The 23,730-nt window shown below is 37.2% G+C and overlaps 1 protein-coding gene across 1 annotated transcript; it reads left to right on the plus strand.

Annotated features, from left to right (window-relative positions):
• Positions 1 to 278: 278 nt before the first annotated feature.
• Positions 279 to 22,002, plus strand: LOC120071441 (ATP-dependent caseinolytic (Clp) protease/crotonase family protein). Its single transcript, XM_039023733.2, has 14 exons — positions 279 to 738; positions 810 to 890; positions 1,063 to 1,131; positions 1,303 to 1,366; positions 2,254 to 2,333; positions 3,562 to 3,645; positions 5,101 to 5,185; positions 18,105 to 18,190; positions 18,275 to 18,396; positions 19,411 to 19,471; positions 19,649 to 19,747; positions 19,937 to 20,038; positions 20,127 to 20,168; positions 21,544 to 22,002. The coding sequence occupies exons 1-14, from the start codon at positions 613 to 615 to the stop codon at positions 21,661 to 21,663; spliced, it is 1,221 nt and encodes a 406-aa protein (XP_038879661.1). The 5' UTR covers positions 279 to 612; the 3' UTR covers positions 21,664 to 22,002.
• The last annotated feature ends 1,728 nt before the right edge of the window (positions 22,003 to 23,730 follow it).

A 23,730-nucleotide genomic window follows, 5' to 3' on the forward strand; every position in this document is an offset into this window, starting at 1 on the left:
AATTTGACATTTTTCTATTTATGAACATTTTTCAAAAATAAAATTGAATAATTAAAATTAAAAAAATTTCAAAATATGAAGACCATATGATATTTATATCTAAATTAAGTGAAGGATGATTTTAAAATAGTTAAAATTATTTTTCTCATAACCTCTGTAAACATTTTTGTTGTCAAAAATTCATCTGGGAATCACGTGTTTATCAAGGCTGGAGGGCTTGGTTTCTACGGTAGTTATTAGAACTAATAAAATATTACTTTTCTTTCCCTATATTTTGTAATTATTCTATTTCCCCCTCTTAAATTGTGTAAAGTAGCCCCAATGGTTTTAGCCTGTTCTGTTCAATGAAGCTGAAGAAGCTAACTGCAATGGCGTCGAGTAGTGAATAGCCAATATTCTTCTGTAACTCCCAATCAACGAGACTATGTCCAGTCCAAGATTCTTCTGCACAAACCTTTTCTCCCACCTTTTTCTTCTACAAATTACCGATTGCAAGTCGCAGAAGAGATCAGAAACCATCCTATTCTTGCAGAATCATTTCTAAACTTGTGAATTTTCACAGCGGAAGGTAAGCAGAAGAAGAAGCAGAAGCAGAAGAAGAAGAAGAAGAAGATGGTTCAGAGTTTGAAGGTTGCGTTATTGACTAGGCGAAGCCTTCAGAGTGTTCGTTTCCTCACTCAAACGAGAAACCACTGCTCTCTTCCCAGCCATTCTGCTGACTATGATCACGAACAACAAGTCAGTTTTCTAATTCAACAGTTTCCTTGACCTTAGTTTAGTTCATTCGTTAATGTCTCTCTCTCTCGCAGGTGCTTGTTGAAGGCAAGGCTTGGTCCAGAACCGCTATTCTTAACAGACCTTCGGCTCTCAATGCTCTCAATACTAATATGGTGCATGATCTTTTTTCAGCTTCTTGTGTGTTTCATCTATTTTTCATCACACTTTACTTATATATATATATATATATAATCATTTGTTTGTTTATTTTGGAAAGAAATTGAAATTACTCGGATGGTTATATTGTATGATAATTTCTTACTCTTAAATGTACTTGGTGCTTAGGGGGCTAGACTGCTGGAATTGTACAGTTCATGGGAAGACAATCCTGATGTTGGTTTTGTAGTCTTGAAGGTATTTTCTTGTTCTTGGTGACCGTGAGTTTTTCTATTTTCCTGTCTTCATTTGTCGAGTTTTCTCTGGGATGATTTCTCGTTTGGCTGTAATCGTACATTGTCAGTTGCAGCTTACACTTCTTTCTTTATTATTTATTTATTTATTTTTTTAAAATTTGGATTATCAAAGGGCAGTGGCAGGGCATTTTGTGCTGGTGGAGATATTGTTTCACTTTATCATATGATCAACGAAGGTAAGAACCTGATATGCTATGGTGTATTAACACTTTATTGAATATATGGTTTTAGGAGGGTCAAACTGTTGTCCCCAGCCAGATCAATGGAATCTAATGTAAGAAAACAAAAGTAGAACTATTTTGCACAGAAGATGTTTCCATATGTTATAATGAGCTTAGCTTCTATGAAAGTTGAGGACCAAAGAAAACTGTAAATGTGATGATGAAGAACAAAATATCGATATCATCCTCTATGAAGATGTGTACATTAAATGGTTCCTTGTCTGTACCTTTTGTTCTCAACTGTAAGAGTTTATTGATGGATGTTTGGGTCTTTAATGTTTACAGATATTTTTAGGAGTAGGTCAGTGAACTAAACTCTAATAATAGAGCATTTCACCTATTAGATAAACATGAGGTTCCCTCTCAAAACTATTTGGCAATGAGAGAAGTAATCCATTGATTTTATAAAGCTAGTGATATCTCTCTAGCTTTTCAATCTGGGATCCTCAACATGCCTTCTGAAGATGGTGCCTCTTTAAGTGCACCATTCTCGAGTCGGATCCCATTTTTTTTCTTAACCGAACACCTATTTGAGCTTTATGGACTTTGATACTATATTAGATAAACATGGGGCTCCTTTGTAACTTCTAAATTTTGTGGTAGTTATTTTACAACTCTTGGGTCCTTCATATAGTTATACTTTTTCGGGGTTTCTTTGTCCTTTCACGCTTGATAATTTAAGAAGGTAATATATTTGAGAAATGGTAATGGATTATATTAAGGCTTAATCATTAACTTTGGTTTCTTATATTAGATTAGAAGTTAGAATTGGCTTTCACATGGTTAACTAATCTGTCACTTTTGATTAAAATTGCCATCCTTGTGTTTGGTGACTTTTGCAGGGAAGATGGAACAGTGTAAACAGTTTTTCAGCACATTGTATACTTTTATATACATGGTCGGTACATACCTGAAGCCCCATGTGAGTTCCTACTTCTTGGATTTGTATCATGAACAGTTGGTTCCATTTTCTTGAAAATATGATGCTTTCTTAATACTGAGAGCATATAATTATGGTGTTTTGTCTAATATATTCAATAGTAACAAATTTTTCTTGTCCAAACCTTGTTTATGAGACATCTAATAGATATATCTATACCTTTGTGTGCATGTGCGCATTGGAAATGTCTACAGTGACTGTGCATCTAAAAAAATTAGGTTCTCAATGAAAAGTTATTGTATAAAAGTTACTTTTGAGGGATTTAAGATGTGTATGTAAAGTTAATCTAAAAAAATGACTTTTGAAGGTATATTTATTTAGGAAGTTTATGGAGATGGAGATTGATTAATTTTCCTTGGTTTGGCGGGTGTAGGGAAGGTTTACCACTATGCCCGGGCTGATAACCTCCTCTTGATTTTCTTTAATTAAGCATCACTTTTTGCAGGAGGTCTAGCAATGACTGTATCATGATGTATTTGCTATTCTGTTTCTTCATCAATGTAGCTTCTATCTATATTGAGTGGATTATATATATGTGTGTGTGTATATATTAGATATATATACATATATATAATATACATACATACACATATATATGTATATGTATATATATACACATATATACCAACTTTTTGGCTCTAAAAAATTACAACAAATGTGAAAATCCATTCCTTAATCATTAACATGGATTTGTTTTGATTCCCTTGCTCATTTGTTTGCTCATTGCTCCTTTGCGAAGCGCTTTTGGAATATTGTTTTGGAAGCTTTTGGTTGGTCTTTGGTCTTCCCTAACTCTATTTTTGATCTCTTGGCTTCTCTATTTGTGGGGCATCCTTTTGATGGTTCTAGATGAATATTTTGGTTGGCTATTATGCGGGGGTTCTTTTGGACTCTTTGGGGTGAACGTAATGCTCAGCTCTTCAAAGACATATCCTCTACTTTTGAAAGATTTTTTGATTTGGTGCTTACTCATGTTTTCAATTGGTGTAATTTTAAGTCTCCTTTTAATTCTTATAGTTTATCTTTCTTTCTCTCCCATTGGAGAGATTTCTTGTAATCACCTATTTCATTCATTCAATTAATGTTTCTATTTCCAAAAAAAAAAAAAAAAAAACTTGGATTTGTTTTGGCTGATTGTATGCATTCATCCACGTTTACTACATGGAAACAGTTTGACTTCTTCAACATTGCGTTGATAATCTTCATGTAGGTGGCAATTCTACATGGCATTACCATGGGTGGTGGGACTGGAATTTCAATTCCTGGGACTTTTCGAGTTGCAACTGATAAAACTGTAAGTCATAGGCACACATAACTCCCTCCCCCACAACCTACTACCTTCTTTGAAGGTTTTATTTATTATTATAATTTCTGTAAGTCAAACGATTCCTCTCATTATTCATTATTTTCAGTCAGAAGATGAGGTAATAGTATTGGTATGTAGGTAAATACACTTGGCCATGTGTGCTAGGTGGTAATTTTTTGGAAGTCATCAATCACTTTCTAGTTGCCCATTTAATTTAAACTATCTCGGTATGCTTGTTTTAAAAAAAAATGCCCCAAATCTGAATCTCCAATAGGCCAGAAATAATAAATGTATGCCAAAGGAAACATGTAAGGGGTAGGGGAACTTTGAGTGAGATTAGATTGTTTGTCAGCTTAGGGTTTAGGGATGAGTGAGAGAAGTCGTGATGGGAGTGATTATAAATCGAAGATAGAACCTTAGGGGGCATGTTTTTCGTTAAGCAAAGTTTAGTTAGCACTTAGATCTTCCTGAGTTGTACCCTTTTGTTCTTAAGTAATATCAAATTCTGTTATCTTGGTATTAGAGCGGTCAATTAAGAAATGGGAACAGACCAAAAAACATGAAAACTATATTAGATGCAGATCAAGAATGTGCAGTTGAGAATGAGGTTGGGCAGATTAGGCAGAGATGAACAAATCCATCAAAAAGAACATACTGGGTAAGAAGTTGGAGTTGGAGTGAATGTGGAAATTGACAAAGACAGTCTCAGCTGTGGAAAAGGATGAGATGCACATAAATGGGCAATGCAAGAAATCTTACTGGTGACAATTACCATTGAAATAGGTGCCAACAACTGTGAGACAAGTAAGAATTGCACCTTGGCTCCAATTTTTGATTTGAGGTTGCAGAAGTTGGAGGTTCCCATTTTCAGGAGAGCTAGCTTGAATGAATGGTTGTATTGTGTTGTTAGGTACTTTGTGAGGATTAGTGAATCAGTTGTCTGAGTAAGATAGTTTTAATTGGAATGGGGCAATTACAACAAGCTTGCCTCTCAGGTTTTCCAAGTCCATTTATCTTGAAGACAAATGCTTCAGGGGTGGGTAGGAAGCTGGACCATTGGCTTAGTCAAACTCTTCCCTCTACACATTAGCCCAAGGCCATGTATGAAACAGAGCTTGCCAATTGTTTTGGTAATCCAGAAGTGGCAACCTGTTGGGGTGGAAGTTTATTGTTCTAGTGATGGTGAATACAACTGTAGAAAATGATAGATCTTTGATAACCAAACAATCCAAAAAGAGAGTTCAAGGAATAGTCTGCCACTCCTTGAGAGAAAACCGATGCAGCCTAAGGCTACTGGATCCTATTAGGATAGAAATCTGTCCTTTGGTTACTGAAGTTAACAGGCAATCTCAATAGTTTCTCATTGTGTAAATAAGCACTGAATGAATTCATTTTAAAAGCTTTTATATTGATTGTCAAGTACATTTGTGCAACCAATTTCAGGTTTTTGCTACCCCTGAAACGCTGATTGGTTTCCACCCTGATGCTGGTGCATCCTTCCACCTCTCACATCTGCCTGGTCGCATGGGTAACTTCGATACTTTCCATCATGTTTGACCTGTTCCAAAATCTTGCACGACAAAAACAAATTAATGTTACAGCCAAAATAGCTACTTCATAGTCAAGAACATCTTCCATAAAAACAAATTAATGTTATTTTTAGGGAAGCTAATGGTGGTAGTTAGTATTATTTCATTTTTCAATGCTGCATAACGTTTATTCATCTCAGTCTATGGTATCAGTGATCCTCATAGAGTTTGAACGTGCATATGACTCCTTTTAGATCAAGGGATGAAGCTATTATGCTTTTGTTGTGCTGAAGTAGGAAGAGTAAACATTTTATTTCCCTAATACAAATCAGAATTGCACCTTGGAATAGAATTACATATTAGAAGTGTTACTTTGTTTGCTTCTTCTGGAAGTGTTTCTTCATTTTTGGATTATTGGGTTGGTAAATGCATACGGATAATTTTTAAAATTTATTTTGCATCTTAGTTACTCAGGACATAAGTGAAATCTCCTTTTCATTTGGGAAGAATGCTGAATGTCTTCTGGATTTTGGTCTTAAATATTTGAGAGAATAGACTTTGCTTTGAGGCTGGAAATGGATTCCATTGGCTTTCAGCATCATTTAAACTAAAATAGTGATTGTTGTTGTTCTGATTGCATAGGATGCATGCAAATATTGTATGGGGGTATATTTGGTTACATAACTTGGATGCCAAGCATCTGGTGTACCATATGTGGGACAATTATAAGTTAGAGACTAGTGTGCACATATAGAAGAGGAAAATAATTTAATCTTGTGTTGAAAGAGGTCTGAATATAATCTGTCACCTTTTTATAAGGATAACTACAAAGTACCGGTTCTGGTCAAGGCTCCAGGTTTGGATTTGCAATGAAAATTGAAGGATCCCTCTAGCCTTTAAACTGAAGGATTCTACATCTATTCTCTATCTCATCTACCGGATGCTGTCTGATGGAGCTTCCAGCTTGAATATGCCCGATTAAGATCACAACTGGAAGGAAAATTACAAACTATAATACAAAGAAAGGTTACTAATACTAGCCCTATCAAGATTAAGTCCCTACAAGTTTTTGTTACTCCTCCAGGTTACAAGCTTTCCAAACAAAGGTGCATTAGTTATAATTTTCTATCAATTTTAACTTTCCCAATCTGCATTAGGGTATATTTTATTCTTTTGTTTCGTTGTTTTCATCTATCACACTTTTTGTAAAGATTTCCTAGAACTTATAGTTAAGAGTTAGATTTCTTAAAATTTTTCCAATCTTCAACCAAGATCCGTTGGGTTGATCTTGTACTATTACAGGACAAATTTAAAAGGAGATATAATTATAAGCTGTCTAGTACAAGCTCTGAGTTGAGTTCCACCCAATTTAAAATAAGTTTGAGAAACTTGAAATATTCACAACCCAGGTAATGATGGTAGAAGTTCCCCATGGGAAAGTTCTGATAGGCCCCTGGTTATTAGGAAATATATGAGAAAAAGGAAAAGAGGAGGTGACTAAAATGTAAATGAGTGAGAAATGAATTTAGATAGTTATGGGAGAGTGGTGGATTGATGGTGGGCCTGAGAGGAAAGATTCGAGTAGTTATAATGTTAGTCTGTATGAGGTGGGTATTCTTTTTCATCATTTTGCATTATATTGAAATGTAGCTCTGAGAGCTTGTAAGGGAGGGAGTCTCGGCTTCCTTGGCATTTTGGCCTAAATAGTGAATAGATAATCCGTGTTCTATCATTTTGGTATCGGAGTCATTGCTCCTCGGGAGATAGTGAAGAAAATGGAGGCTCAAATGTTTGCAATTGAAGAACAAATCACCTTGCTACAGGTGGGTATGGAAACACGGATGGATCAACGATTTGTAGAAATGTAGTAGTTGACGAAAAATTCCACGACAATACAATTTGAAGCTATGGGGAGACTGAATTCACTTAACGCAGAAAGATGAGTACATTGTGTTAAAAAATTTGCAAAACAAACACAAAAGAAAGACTTAAACAAAACAAACACCCCCAAATTTATCTTCCCCTTGTGCGGTCATCATCGTTGCGTTCAGAGGGAGGATTTTCTTCTTCTTGGAACTGAAGGGATTACTGAAGGGTTGGAGGGATAGCTGGAGTAGGGATGTGTTGTGCAAAGACCTCATAAAAGTAGTTTATCATGAAACGAAACTGGTCATCTTGCCTTTGAGCTTGGCGGCAAATAAAGTCCCTCAACGCTCCTTGCTGACACATGAGCACATCTTGCTGACTGGCTGCATCAGAGGCTGCAGGATTACATCATTCAAATACTTGTGTAGGTCGCACATGTCAACATCAACATATTTTGTATTGGGGTCTCATGGTAGGTTACGTCCAAACTCATTATCCGCCCGCGGTGAGCTCCCTTTTGTCTCACTAATTCTGGGCCTAGGCAAATTTTGTGAAGTGCTAACGCCTTGACCAGTTGGGTCATAAACAAATGTGGGAGGGTGGGAGGATGGGAGGATACTTGATGCGGTGACTTCAGAGAAGATGGAGTCTTTTCCTTCTCCATTTTTGGGGGAGGAGGAGTTTTCTCGTGTTGATCTTCAGGAGGAGGAGGAGGAGTCTTTTCCTTTTCAAACTTTTTAGATGGTGGTGAAACATTGAAGTGAGGCTCAGGATCTTCATCTTCTATAACTTGCTTCTCTGAGCTCGACGCTTCGGCCTCTTGTACCTCTTTCACCACTTTTCGCTTCTTGGGCTTTGGAGGTTGTGGGGAGTTGGTGTTTTGAGACTGTGAAGGTCGCATTGATGTCTTAACTGGTTTAGGTTTGGGCAGCGAATCCTTTAACAACCTTCTGAGGATTTGCTTGGTCGTAATGCTGTGGACTTCCACCACTGGTTCATCCTTGACGAGTAGGGCAACATTCACGCAAAGCCCTGCCACCATCCAAGGAAAGAACAACTGAACCCTTGGTTTGCCAAATACCCCTTGAACCTAGACAGCTACGATGCTGCCAACATCCATGGGGATGCGCTGCATGATGTAGTAGGCTGCCATTGCTCGATCCCTTGAAACTGATTTATCGTGCATTGTTGGGATCAACTTCCTTTTGAAAAAATAAACCCACAAATTTTAATCAGGAGTTAGGCAATTTGAGGGCAATGTCATAATGCTCCTCCAGTTGGACCTAGGCTTTGCCAACACCCTCAACACATCAGCCATGCGCTCACGGGTAGGCGATTCAATTATCTTATTTCTTTCTACCTCTAGGTTATCCCTCAACTTGAACATGCCATTGATAACCCGTGCATTGAATGGCACCTGGAATCATTGACCTTGACTTTGTCTTCTTTAGGGTGGATCTTGCCATGGTAGAATGCGTGCACCACTGAAGGTTGGATCATGCTGGGACCAACACAGCCTGTCCAATTAGTCAATGATCTCTGTGATGTAGGCAGGTAGTGGGGAACTTTCAAGGAAGAACCCTATTTTCAGCAACAGGTCATCAAATTGCTTGCGTCGACGTTTGTTTGCCTCCTTTGGTGGTGCCTCTTCAACCACCTCTTTTCCTTTGTCTTTCTTTTTCTCAGGGCCTTCAAACACCTTGCTTCCTCCAACTCTCACCATTTTCTCTTTCTTCTGTTCACTCTTCTCCCTCCTCTTTTCTTCTCTAATTTTCTTAATGTTTCTTCAGATGTGTTCCTTCTTCGCCGCCTTCTCATTTTCACTAAATTCTTCTTGCAGCTCTCTCTCAACTTCGACTGCAACTGCCTCCAATGTGCTTTCTTCAATTTCCTCCGTGTTGAGTTCGGTTTCTAACTCAACAGCTCCTTGCTCCACCTCGTCATCGCAAATCTCTCTCCAATGTAATTGCGGCGATGAAGAGTTGAGTGTCTTCTTTCAGCTCGTGAAGCCTTTGTTTCATCTTTTCTCTTTTCTCAGCGCACTGGGCTTCTATTTTCTCTACAGAGGATGCAGGGAGGACGACCTCAAGACTAGTCGCTTTGTGCTCCACTTCTTCTGCTGCGTGTTCACGGTACGGACAGACCAAAAAAGCCTCAAGTTCCTTTTGGAACAATGAATCATAGCCGGAGAATATTAGAAATGGATGGCCAAACTGATAGGTTAGGATTTCTTGATCAAATACGAGAAGGGATTAGAGAATTCTGTCGCAGACACTCTATCTCGAATTTCGATAGCAGTTGAACTGACCGCTTGGAGCTGTGTAGAAGGCGTTAACACTACTGTCTCATTTATCAAGATGAGGGATTGAGGTAAATCCATCAGGCCATTTGAGATGGTGGTCAATTTCTAGCTAGGTACTCAATAAAGGGAGACTTATTATTATACAAGCAGAGGATAGTGTTACCTCCTACGTCTTGACAATACCTCTGTTGCTTCAAAAGTTTCACAACAATCCAGTGGGAGGGCATAATGGGGTTGTAAAAATGTATCAACGTGTCAAAAAGGAGTTATTTTGGACTAGTATGAAAGCTATTGTGTGTGCCTTTGTAGGGGATTGCTCCGTGTGAACAAGCAAAGTACCTGTCTTAGGCCGCCACAGGGTTGTTGCAACCTTTGCCCGTGTAGGGGATGATCTAGGATGACATTTCTATTCATTGATGGTTTGCCTAAATCTGAGGGGTATAATGCAATAATGGTGGTAGTGGATAGGTTGTCAAAATATGCCAATTTTATTCCGCTGAAACAAACCCTATACAGCAGTCACGATGGCTACTGTGTTCCTGAAAGAGATAGTATGGCTCCATGGAGTACCAAAGAGTATTGTGTCAGGTAGAGATAAGGTGTTTACTAGTTTGTTTTGGAAGGAATTATTTTGATTAATGGGCACGCAATTGAAGAGGAGCATGGCTTACTACCCCAAACTGATGGTCAAACGGAAGTAGTCAATCAGGGATTGGAAGCATACTTATGTTGTTTTACAATGGAAACACTGACAAAGTGGTCGAAAGGGTTAGCATGGGCCAAATATAATTACGACACTTCTTACCACACCTCTTTGAAGAAGACCCCGTATGAAGTAGTGTATGGCAGGCTGGGGCCTCCGTTGGTGTCTTATGAAGCAGGGGATGCCGTGGTCCGTGCGGTAGATGGCCTTTTAAAAGATCGTGACGAAACGCTGAAAGACTTGAAGGTCATGTTGGAACGAATTCAACAGCGGATGAAAGCTTTAGCACATACCAAACGGAGCACATTATGGGTTGGCTATATGTCAAGCTGTGACCTTATCGACAAAGCACATTGTTCATACATAAGCATCAGAAGCTGGGATCCCGATTCATTGGTCCTTTTCAGATTGTTGAGCGTATAGCACCTGTGGCCTATAAACCAATCTACCGGTTAATGTCCACATTCACTTAGTCTTTCATGTGTCTCAATTACATAAGGCCATTGGATCTGTTTTACCAAGGATCACAACACCTCCATTGCTGCAGAAGGATGGGTCGTTGCATCTCCAACCTACCTCTATTTTCGGAGTACGCAAGATTGGAGCTACTGTGGTGTCACCTACTAATTTTGAGGTGTTAATTCAATGGGAAGGCATGTTGAATGAGGATACTACGTGGGAAAATGGATTGCACATTGTCGAACAATTCCCGGACTTCCACCTTTAGGACAAGGTGGGTTTTTGGGGGCGGATAGTGATAGGCCCATAGTTATTAGGAGATATATGAGAAAAAGGAAAAGAGGAGGTGAATAAAATGTAAATGAGTGAGAAAGGAATTTAGTTAGTTATGGGAGAGTGGCAGATTGATTGTGAGCCTGCGAGGAAGGATTCGGGTAGTTAGAATGGGGAGGCTATATTTAGTTTTGTTAAAAATAAAGAATAAGGAAAAGAAGAACAATAAGATTACGTGGAAACCCTAGTATAGGGAGAAAAACCACGATATAAAGACTTTTCTTATTCTTTTAAATCTGATACACTGAATACACAGGGACACACTGTATAAATAGACAATAGAAAACACTTGCCCCTAGGTTAATAACCCTATTTTCAACACTCCCCCTCAAGTTGGAGCATAGATATTGACAAGGCCCAACTTGCTTACACAATAATTAAAATTTTGTCTCAGTAACCCTTTTGTAAGAACATCAGCAACTTGTTGGTTTGAAGGAATATAAGGGATGCATATGTTTCCACTGTCCAACCTCTCCTTAATGTAGTGTCTGTCTATCTCTACATGTTTAATTCTGTCATGTTGAACTGGGTTGTTTGCAATACTGATGGCAACTTTATTATCACAAAACAATTTCATTGGAAGCTCATTATCTTGCTGGAGATCTGATAATACTTTCTTCAACCAGATTTCTTCACAAATCCCTAGACTCATGGCCCGATACTCAGCCTCAGCACTACTTCTAGCAACAACTCTTTGTTTCTTACTTCTCCAGGTGACTAGATTTCCCCAGACAAACGTACAATACCCAGACATTGATTTTCTATCAACAACAGACCCTGCTCAGTCAGAATCAGTGTAGGCTTCAACAGATCGTTTATCGGTTTTCTTGAACATTAGGCCTTTACCAGGAGTTCCTTTCAGATACCGAAGAATACGTTCAACTACTGTCTTATGATCCTCACAAGGAGCTTGCATAAACTGACTCACAGCACTTACTGCATAAGAAATATCAGGTCTTGTGTGAGACAAGTATATCAACTTCCCAACTAACCGCTGATACCTTTCTTTATTAACAGGAATTCTATCATTTTTATCACCGAGTTTCGCATTATATTCTACTGGTGTGTCAACAGGTTTACACCCAGTCATACCTGACTCTTTTAGCAAGTCTAGAGTATATTTTCGTTGAGAAACTGATATACCCTTTTTTGAGCGAGCCACTTCCATTCCCAGAAAGTATCTTAGCTTCCCGAGGTCTTTAATTTCAAATTCTTTGGCCATCTTTGTTTTTAGCCTCATGACATCATCATCCTCAGATAAAACAATGTCATCAACGTAGACAATAAGAATAACTATCTTCCCTTATGTTGATATTTTTATAAAAAGAGTGTGATCGGAATGCCCTTGAACATACCCCTGTGCTTTCACAAAAGTTGTGAACCTGTCAAACCAGGCCCTCGGAGACTGTTTCAATCCATATAGTGACTTCCTTAATCTACACACCTTATTTTTGAATTGACTCTTGAACTCGGGAGGGGGACTCATATAGACTTCCTCCTCAAGTTCCCCATTCAAAAATGCATTTTTAACATCAAGTTGGTGCAGAGGCCAATCTTTATTCACAGCAACTGATAAGAGCACTCGGATCGTGTTAAGTTTAGCCACAGGTGAAAAAGTTTCAGAATAATCTACTCCATAGGTTTGAGTAAAGCCTCTTGTAACGAGTCTAGCCTTGTACCGGTCAATTGTCCCATCTGACTTGTACTTTATAGCAAACACCCATTTACATCCAACTGTCTTGTGCCCTTCAGGCAAAGTCATCGGTTCCTAGGTTCTATTCTTTTCCAGAGCTCTTATTTCTTCCATAACAGCAGACCGCCATTCTGGTTTTTTCATTGCAACACTTATGTTATCTGGAACCACCTCAGTGTCCAAGCTAGTAGTAAATGCTTTGAACTCGGATGCCAGATTACTATACGTCATGTAACTATGCATAGGATATTTAGTACATGAACGAGTACCTTTCCTTAGAGCTATAGGAAGATCAAGTGATGCATCACGTTCTTTCACCTCTCGAGGCTCCTCACCATGATCGACTATCTGTGTATCAGAAACTTCAGTAGTATCTTCCACATCATCATTAGCAAGGATCATTTCATTCTCTGCAGTTTCAATCATTTCATCCTCTGCAGTTTCCCCTTCTATCACTCTTTTAGTATTACTGCTACCTTCCCCCTTGTCTTGCCTACCTTCATCAATCTCCATACATATATCAACATCATTAGGAATATACGTACCTGAACCTGATGGTGGTGTTGACTCCTGCACTGGAGTCGACAATTCTGGTTCAACGGGTGACACTGCTTCCTTCCTGAGATTCTTCCTGTAGTAAGTTTTCCAAGGAACTTGATTGGTAGGAAGGACCAGACTATCATGCTCAGAACTAGGGTTAGACAAGGTTTGAATGGACGCTGACTCTAAAGGAATAGCATAAGATGACCAGTTAGTCTCTTCATTTATGTTCTCCCCCTTAAGATGACTAATAGGGAAAACGACTGATCCTCGAGAAAGGTGACACCCATGGAGACATAGTATTTTCGAGACGACGGGTGATAACACTTATATCCACGCTGATGGAGTGGATATCCAACAAAGACACATTTCTGAGCACGAGGAGTAAATTTCATGCGGTTTGGACCATGGGAGTGAACAAAAGCAACACAACCAAAAAACCCGAAGAGAAACATCAAAGATCAATCGAGTAGTTGGAAAGGACTTTTTAAACAATTCTAAAGGAGTATGAAGATTAAGGATACGAGAAGGCATCCGATTAATGAGGTGGGCAGCAGTGAGAATTGCATCTCCCCAGAGGTACGACGGAAGAGTGGCGGATAACATAAGAGACCTACTTCAACCAGATGCCGATTTTTACGCTCAGCTACTCCATTTTGTTGCGGAGTGTAAGCACACGAGCTCTGGCGGACAATATCTTTAGAAACAAGGAAATCCTTGAAGTGGGCATTAAAAAATTCTCGTCCATTATTACTTCTTAAAATCCCAATCTTTGTTTTAAATTGAGTTTCGACAGTTGTGTAAAACTGTTGGAAAACAGAGAACACTTCAGATTTATCAGTAAGAAGGGAAATCCAGGTGAGACGGGTGTGATCATCTATAAATGTGACAAACCACCGTTTTCTAGTGGAAGTAGTAACCGGTGAGGGACCCCATACATCACTATGAACAAGAGAAAACGGATTCGAGGGTTTGTAAGGCTGAGAACGGAAAGAAACACGACGTTGCTTGGCACGAATACATACATCACAATTAAAAGAAGAAGTACTAGCATTACGAAATAAATGAGGAAATAAATACTTCATATATTGAAAATTCGGATGTCCTAAGCGGAAATGCCATAACATAACATCATGTTCAGAAACAGAGAAATTTAAAGACATAAACCCAGTTTGGTGATCATTCCTAGAGGAAGCTTCGTCAGAAAGGAAGTATAGTCCCCTATCGTGCCGGGCAGTGCCAATCGTCATCACCGATTTCAGATCCCGAAACAAAACGGAATCTGGTGAGAAAATTGCCTTACACTTCAAATCTCTTGTTATTTTACTGACAGATAACAAATTATACGATATTTTAGGCACATGTAAGGTATCACATAGGATTAAACCATTAAACGGAGAGATATTGCCTTTTCCTACAACAGGGGCAAAAGACCCGTCTGCAATTCAAATACGCTCATTACCAGCACTTGGATTATATGACATAAATAACTCTGAGGAACTCGTAAGATGATCAGTGGCCCCTGAATCCATAATCTATGGTTTTTTACCATTTATACTAATCAGGCCAAAAGAAGGGAAATTACCTACTGTGCAATTGCACTCACCCCAACCATACTCAAGCTGTGTTTACTATCACCGGAAGATTGCTTCTGAGTCTGTTCATCTACTGAGTCACTTACCGGGGCACAACTAGTATTAGATTTGTCTTGAGACTGTTGTCGCCTGCTGTTTGGGGGCTTCCCCTGTAATTTCCAACATTGGTCCTTTGTATGCCAAAGCTTCTTACAATGTTCACAAACAGGTGGGATTTTTTTATCACCATTAGTACCGGACGGCTTGGCGACAAAGGCGGCTGCGTCAGTAGTAGGAATGGTATTATTCATGGCACACGACCGATCCTCTTCCAGCCGTATTTCAGAGCAGACTTCTCTAAGTGAAGGAGTCGGGCGCTAGCCCAATATCCGACTACGGACACCATCAAATTTAGGGTTTAATCCAACCAAGAACACATAAACACGATCTGCTTCTTCAATCTTCAAGTATTGGGCCCCATCCTGTGGACAATTCCAGATAATCTCTCTACACAAGTCCATCTCCTGCCATAGCATTCACAATTTGTTAAAATAAGAAGTAACATCCATGGACCCTTGTTTGCATTCATGGACCTGTTTGTGGAGTGTATATAGCCGAGAGGCATTCTGTCTTTTAGAGTATAGATCTTGTGTTGCCTCCCAAATATCCTTGACGGTTGCAGCATATAGTAGTGGTCTTCCTATATGGGGTTCCATACTATTCACCAAAACAGAACGTAACAATGAATCTTCTCCTTTCCAAATTCATTCTTGTGGATCACCTGGGGCCGGCTTTGGAATTTCTCCTGTCAAATATCCAAACTTGTGACGCCCTTCCAAGGCCATTCGGATTGATTGGGACCAGGAGAAATAGTTCTGACCATTTAATTTTTCCCCTACGATAAATCCTGCAGAATTACTCATCGAACCAGATAAGTAGGAAACATTAGGCACGATAGGTAACGAGTTTACCGGATTTTCTGAATAAACTGGTTGAGGATTTGCACCGAACATTGTATCCAAATCAGAAATCTGTTGTTGTAGGTAAGCCAACCGTTGTCTCACATCGTCTGGGTAACGGGTTGAACTACAAGTGGTTGGAACAGGTGCTGGTCGGCCGGGCTGTTCAAGACTTCGGGCAATGTGGAAGGGTTGGCTGGCGCAAGAACCACCGGATTGGAAGGTTGTTCAAAACCTCGGGCTGTGAACGTGGAAGAATTGGCCGGCACAAACACCATCGGGTCGGAGTGGAAGTCAAAAGATCGGATCCGCCCATCGCCGGTCTGCCTTGGTTCAACCCGGAATGGCCCGGTTTGCTCCAGACCGGTACCAACCCTACTCAGATCAGACCGATAAGCCTATTCTTCGTGTCCGAGGCTGCCGATTCTGCCCTGTTCGTGGTTGATTCTTCCACCGTAGGTCGTCTGTTCTTCACGGCCAGCTCCGATCGTGACCAGACACTCCACCCGCTGGTCGATTCTTCCCAGACCGTTGTTCATCTGCTCTTCTCGGCCAGCTCCGATCGCGACCGAACGATCCACCTGCGATTCCCGAGTTTGGCTTGTTTCTGCGTGGAGAAGCCCAATCGGCGCGATCTGATGTGATGGCTCCCACTAACGGTGACTCTTCGATGATTGCAATTGGACAACGGAAAGTAACTCTGGTAGGGCATCCTGAAAACATTCTTTTACACCTGCTCGGATAGCCGTTTTCATGTCAAAACTCGAAGACCCATCAGCAGAAGAAGATTGGGGTTGTTTTTCTTCCATAACGGCTAAGTTTCGTCACCTAGCTCAGATACCATGTTAAAAATAAAGAATAGGGAAGAGAAGAACAAGATTACGTGGAAACCCTAGTATAGGGAGAAAAACCACGATATAAAGACTTTTCTTATTCTTTTAAATCTGATACACTGAATACACAGGGACACACTGTATGAATAGATAGTAGAAAACCTTAGGGGTCTACACAATTACATAAATGCCCCTAGGTTAATAACCCTATTTTCAACAAGTTTGTATGAGGTGGGTATTCTTTTTCATCTTTTTGCATTATATTGAAATGTAGCTTTGAGACTTGTAAGGGAGGGAGTCTTGGCTTCCTTGGCATTTTGGCCTAAATAGTGAATAGATAATTCGAGTTCTATCAAATTCACATTGATTTTGCAATGGAACTGAAAATTGGACTCTTGGGAGTAAACCTTGGTGTCAGCACTGTCAAGAGATAGCTCACATAAAGAGCCCTACGGGAAAATCCACGGGAAACCACATGATTGGTAATTAGGGATCAACAGATAAATGAGGGAAAATAGATGAGGTAGGGACTACTATATGTGATGAATGGATGCATTTGATAAGCATCTATTCACAGGAAAGGAATTGGACCCTTTTAAAAGATTTTTGCTCATCCAAGTGAATGGAAAACTCAACATCAACATCAAACATTACAAAATGGAGGGTTGGGCTTACTTCAATACAAAGTGGAGGATTGGGTTGTTAAGGGTGTTCTTAATATCCCAGAGAGGATTAATGACCATGAATCATATTTACAGATCTATCTTCTGCTCTGTTGGGTGCAACGGTGTGAGGTGTGTAAAGAAGGCCTCAAAAGTCTTGATCGTGTTATGTGGAACCGCTAGTTTGCGTCAGTGATTTGGAATTGTTTTTTGGAACATTTGGTGTTAAATGCCTCACAACCGTTTGTGCAGGTTACGACGAATGAGGTATTATTCCATCCACCTTTATGATAGAGGGGTGTTTCTTTGGCAAATTGCTTATTTCACGATTTTATGGAATATTTGGCTGGAGAGAAATACAAGGATCTGTAATTGCAAGGAAAGTTCTTGGAAGGCTGTTTGGGAGATAGCTAGGTCCCATGCTTCCTTTAGGCTTCGTTACCAAGGGTTTTAGTGATTATTCTTTATTATTCCTTCTTTCGAATTAGAGCTCTTTTCTGTAATTAGTTTTTCCAGGTATTGTTAGCTTTTGACATGCATTTTTTTAATAATGATTATTTTATTATTTTTGTTTTTATATTGGTATCAAGCATTCTTTGATCTGATCTCAATGAATGTTGTTCTCTTCATCAAGAGGGAAAATAAATAAATAAATAAATAAATAAATAAGGGTGTTCTTGAGGGTGCAGCAATTTGTATAAATGCATTCATATCATAGCAAATTTTCTAAGCGTAAGCTACTGGATGGACCTGCTGGTATCTAGAGTTGCAGTTGCCTACGTCCATGATCTGTCAATTTAATTTACAGCAATGCTGATGAATTTTTTTGTGCATCCACTGGAAGTATAAGCTATTTGAGTCAGTGAGCTGGTTGGAACCTGATAGTGAATAAATAAATTCTTGTTTTCTTAGCTTAGCTTAATTGAAATCGGTTTCTGAGTTGAAATGAGATATCAACGACTATCAATTTCATTTGATCTAATTGTATTTGCAGGAGAGTACTTGGCTCTAACAGGAGAAAAGCTTAAGGGAGAAGAAATGGTTGCTTGCGGGGTTGCCACACACTATTCTCATAGTTCAGTTAGTTCTTAAATCTTTGGCGTTCAGGTTTTTCTGGCTTTGTTAGATTTTGGCCTCCTTTAACTTGTTACTTTCTACTTTCAGCGACTTTCATTAATTGCAGAGCATCTAGGGAATTTGGTTACGGATGATGCTTCTATTGTTGAATCTTCATTAGATAAATATGGTGATCTTGTTCATCCAGATAAAACGAGTGTACTTCACAGGTTTGCAAAATGGATTGCTTTCAACTTGGTTTTTATATGTAAATCCTTTTGAAAATGCCCAACCACCATCAATATAGGCCTAGGTCATAAGACAATGAATGACATACCATTTTGCTAGGCTAGGCTAGGAGTCTAGGACATAATAATATAGAATAAAAATTTAGGGGGCGTTTGGGGCAAGGACTATCTTAAGACTATAATAACCACCTCCTGCTATAGTAAATACTATTTTGTAGTTCCCAACTAGCTACAGTCGACATAATATCAAAACCTCTATTTGCTATAGTATTTACTATTTACTACAGTTTTTACTATTTTACATTATCATTTTTTTATTTTTTGCTATTGTGTTTACTATTTCTTTCTCAAACTATAATAGTTTACACCTTAAACACATACTATTATAACTCAAACTAAAATAATCTACATCCCAAATACAAACTATTATGACCCAACTACAATAATCTAAAACTATAGTAACCAACTCTTTGCCTCAATCGTCCCTTGCTTGGGCTTCTCCTCTTATACGTATCAATGAAATGTTTCTTTTACCAAAAAAACGTTTCCTTAGATGTTTATTTGAATTTTAAACATATTTCTATAGCTTAACACGTGGGAAGGATTTGATGTATTATGAGGTGTTTATCGTTTTTTTTCTATAAGCATTCATGGGATGAACCTATTTTTTTGCCTTATTATCTGAATATCTTAGAAGTTCCATTCATCTGTCTCTTCGGCAATAGCTATCTCTCCCCCACCCCTCAGTTTTTTCTTTCTTTTCCCCCCCTCCCTCTCTTCTTCTCCCAAATAATATGGCTTTAAGGGTAAAATTAAAACAAAAAGTTATGGACACTTCAAATTTCTAACTGACTAGTTTAGGAAGTGTCCAAGTGTGTTTATAGCTAGTGCTTGTTTCAACAAAGATAGTCTGCTTAAAATAGAGTATGCCAGCTTACAAAGAAAAGACATGCCTTTTACCTGATACATTTGTTTATCTATTTATTTGTTTTGTAGGATTGAAATACTTGATAAATGTTTCAGCCATGACACTGTTGAAGAAATCATTGATTCGTTGGTTAGTTCATATTCCTAGATGTCTGATCCATATTTAATTATCTTTTGGTTGATGAAAGTTAGAGTTCTTGAGGTGATATTTGAACTTTTGTTGAGATACCTATACATCTTTTTGCTATAAATTTCCTCGAAGAAATAAGTTTATGTGCTCTTATTTTCAAAACCACCATACTTTCAGGAAGCCGAATCAAGTGAAACAAATGATCCATGGTGTATCTCCACTCTAAAACGATTGAAAGAAGCATCACCATTGAGCCTGAAGGTCTCTTTGAAATCCGTATGTCCTCTCTCTCTGTCTCTCTTTCTCTCTCGGTTTCCTTCTCTACTCTTGTTTTATTTCCCATTTGAAGTTCTGAAGGTGCAAACTCATTTTGTCTTCCTCCCCACTCTTCCTTGCAGAGGAAAATCTTATCTTGTCCTATTTTTGTTTCCAACTTGACTTACCATAATTATTGAATTTGTTCAGATACGAGAGGGAAGATACCAAACACTCGATCAGTGCTTGATTCGTGAATATAGAATGTCCCTACAAGGGATATCCAAGCAGGTCTCGGGTGATTTTTGTGAGGTATAAGTCTAAATCATTACTAGACCTCTAATGTAAGTTGCACACTATCCTGATCAGTTATTTTCTTGCAAAATAATTTACTCATCAGGGTGTTCGGGCTCGGTTGGTGGACAAAGATTTATCACCAAAGGTAAGATATTAAATGATACTCTTGAGTTTCTCGTGTATGAAACAAATTTCAGAACCTAAATTTGATATGGATAAAATTATCTTTAGATAATAATGAATAATAGTAGCTTAATGTCATTCTTTTCATAGGTTAAATTATAATTTAGTTTCTATATTCTCTTGTGAAATTTGAATAATGTTCCTGTAGTTTGTTTTTTTATATATAAAATAAATTGTTTTTATTTATCAGGGAAAAATTGCAAAAAGAATTGTTTTTATTTGGCAAGGAAAGTTGCAAAAACCCACCTTCAAACCCGGGTGTTACAATCGTACATTCAAACTTTCATTTTGATTTATCACCTCCCAAACTTACAAAATTACTATAATTAATGTACCCCTTCAACTAGAAGTATGGTTTTAATTACTCTCAAACTATCAGGTAAGTTGTCCTATGAGATTAGTCGAGGTGCGTGTAAGTTGACCCGGACACTCATGGATATTAAAAAAAAAAATCACTCTCAAACCATATGAATTTTGACAATTCAACCCAAATTCTTTACATTTTTTCCCCTTATATTTAGATGTGGCTAAGCATTGATCTAAAGAAACGATTTTTTTTAATGGTTAATATATATAGTTTTCGAAGTTTATAGAATTTTTAAAAACTTGGTTTAAATTGGACTGTAACTAAATTTAATTTATATTTTATTAGTGGTTTGTGCATTTTGGTACATTTAGAGGTTTATTTTAACCATTTTGTAAGGTTAAAAGGGCGATTGATCAAATTAAGAATACAAGTGATTGTAACAACCACTATAGTTTAGGGAGAATATATGCAATTTTCCCTATTGAAATATCAATGTGGCATGCTCGTTAGAAAAGTTTGGGTTGAATTAGTGTGACGTGGCAGACAATGGGATAGAATAATGGATGTGCCGCGTGAATATTTCATTATAGGTGTAAACAAATTAAATCATTATTCAAAATTTAGAAATGTAGTTGAACTTAAGAGATCAAATAAATACAATACTCAAAGTAAAGTAACTAAATATAGGATTTTGACCTACTTTTTTAGTCATAAACTTTTCAAGATAATATGGGAACAAAATATTGGTGATTCTTAAAGAAAGTGTTTGCATTTGTTATGATTTGTTACTCTGACTAGCAAGTTGTTAATATGAAGTCACTGTTGTTCCTTTAGTTGGTATTATTTTATATCCTAGGCAGAGATGCATTTGTAAAAATGATGAATGAAGAATTATAAGTTACTTGTATCAATGTTATCATTTTGCAAGGGAACTTGTAGGCTCTTACTTTTCTCCTGTCAGGATTGTACCATTGCTAGCTCACCTCCTATACTGAGTGTTAAATTCTTATTTCTTTTGTTATGATGACAGTGGAATCCTCCTACCTTAGAGCAAGTATCTGAGGATATGGTGAACCAGTATTTCTCTCCACTCAGTGAAATTGAGCCTGATCTTGATCTACCCACCAAACTACGAGAAGCATTCCCTTGATTTTGCCATATTCTTCACTTGGGCTCTCAACTTTACTATTGATATGCTCAAAGTTATTTACAGGGTTCACCTAAAATCGCTTGGCCAATCCTTCAGCAAAGTTTCATCCATTCAAAGAATCAGTATGCAGAAGATTCTCTTCAGGTTGGTAACTCGTCATTTTCGCTTGCTTTATTGCCATAAGACAGTTAAAAATAAATTAAAATGGCCTCCATTTTTAGAATGTGTAATTTCATTACATTAGTCCTTCTGATATGGGCGTTTCTGCTTGAGATGTGTGAACTTAGAGTTTATATTGATGAACATTCATTCTCGTTAAATAAATTATAATGCCCTCCATTTTATGTTCTTGGATTGATGAGCTTTTAGAATTTGGAATTTGAAGTTTTTACTGTGAATATACCTTTCAAGAGTAACTTGAAAAGTGTTATGGGCCCCTTGCTTGTTTGTTAAGTCGATGTGTATAAATTCTTGAGGTGAGGCACCGCTGAATGGGATGTTGTGGCCTCTTGCATTATAGTGTATATTATACTTTCTTCATTTTGTTTAGTCTCTCGTTTATGTTTATGGTTATGGCAAGACAGAGAGTTCATTCGCTAACATGAGATGTGATTAACACCAAAGCATCTCTACTTCTAGAGATTTTAGGAAATTCCAAAAAACAAAAGCATGTTTTTAGAATTTTTTTTTTTTATTTTCAAAATTTAGTTTGGTTTTTAAAACCATTAGTAAAAAGTAGATAAAGAAGAATTTTGGAGGCAGAAGTGGTCTCTTGGCTTAATTTTCAAAAACAAAAACAAAAAATCAAATGGTTATCGAATGGACACTTCGTTTTTGGTTTTTGACTTTTGAAAATTAAATCTATTTCTTCTCTATTTCTTACAATGACTTACATCTTTTTCAAGTACGATGGTTGAATTGTTAATCAAATTCCAAAAACAAAAACAAGTTTTTAAAATTACTTTTTTTTTTTTTTTTTTTTTTTTTCAGTTTTCAAATTTTGGCTTGGTTTTTTAAATGATCGGTAAAAAGTAGATAACTAAGGAAGAAATTTGGAGGTTAAAGTAATGTCTATAAGTTTAATTTTTAAAATAAAAAACTAAAAACTAAATAGTTATCAACAAACTAAATAATTATCAAATAGGGGTTTAACTTTTAATTTTGAATATCATCAAAACTGATGTTAAATCCACCAATTTAGGGTATGCCAATATTTAATCCTTTAATCCACATCAAAACTTTACCATGACTTCATCTTAAATTCTAATATGTTTTTCCAATTATTTGATTAAAAATGTTCGATTTTATTTTTATGTTATAGTTTAATTCATTTTGTCAATTTTCTTTTTAAGTTTTAAATTTCATCAAAAGTCACTTCAATTACAATTATTTTTAATGTAATTGGAGAAAGGGAGATTTGAACCACAAATTTCATAATTTCTAGTATGCTCGTATGTCAATGTTTGGTTGAATTACAAAAAAAAAAAAAAAAAAGAATTAATATATATATATATTAACAAACTAAATAGGGTTTGTTAAAAAAAAAAAAAACCTAAATATGTATGCTTGCAACAATTAACAATCTACACAAACCTAATCGATCAAATTTTGATTAGAGATTTAAGTTGTGTAATTGTAACAAACCACATAATTCAGGAGGTGATTAATTTAATTAAAAGTTTAATACTGTAATTGTAAAAAACCTCATAGTTTAAGAATTTCTTTCATTTTTCCTAAATATAAAATTATCATATCTACAATTAGTTCACTCAATGTTTAAGACGTTTACGATATGTGGAATTATATTATATTCTTTAATTTTATGGTATTCTTTCTAATGTGTGTTATTCTCTAGGTTAACTTACAAGTATAATATATAAACTTTTATGTTTTCTTTATTTGGTCCTTGGACTTGAAAATGAGTTTAATAGTTTTCTTAGGAAGTTTTAATAGGTTTAAACCTTCAATTTTATATCTAATAAATCCTTGAATTTTCAATTTTGTGTTTGATAATAAGTTCTTGATCTATTCAACGTATTTTTTTCTTCTTTTTTAAATTCACAGATT

The sequence above is a fragment of the Benincasa hispida genome, chromosome 2, assembly GCF_027475165.1.
Source record: "Benincasa hispida cultivar pf3 chromosome 2, pf3_genome.v1.1, whole genome shotgun sequence".
In the NCBI taxonomy this organism is placed as follows: domain Eukaryota; kingdom Viridiplantae; phylum Streptophyta; class Magnoliopsida; order Cucurbitales; family Cucurbitaceae; genus Benincasa; species Benincasa hispida.

Coding starts and splice junctions, on each gene's coding strand:
- LOC120071441 (XM_039023733.2), top strand. CDS start 613: ATGGTTCAGAGTTTGAAGGTTGCGTTATTGACTAGGCGAAGCCTTCAG. Junction 19,748..19,936: donor TGAAGGTCTCTTTGAAATCC/GTATGTCCTCTC, acceptor GAATTTGTTCAG/ATACGAGAGGGAAGATACCA. Junction 20,039..20,126: donor TCTCGGGTGATTTTTGTGAG/GTATAAGTCTAA, acceptor TTTACTCATCAG/GGTGTTCGGGCTCGGTTGGT.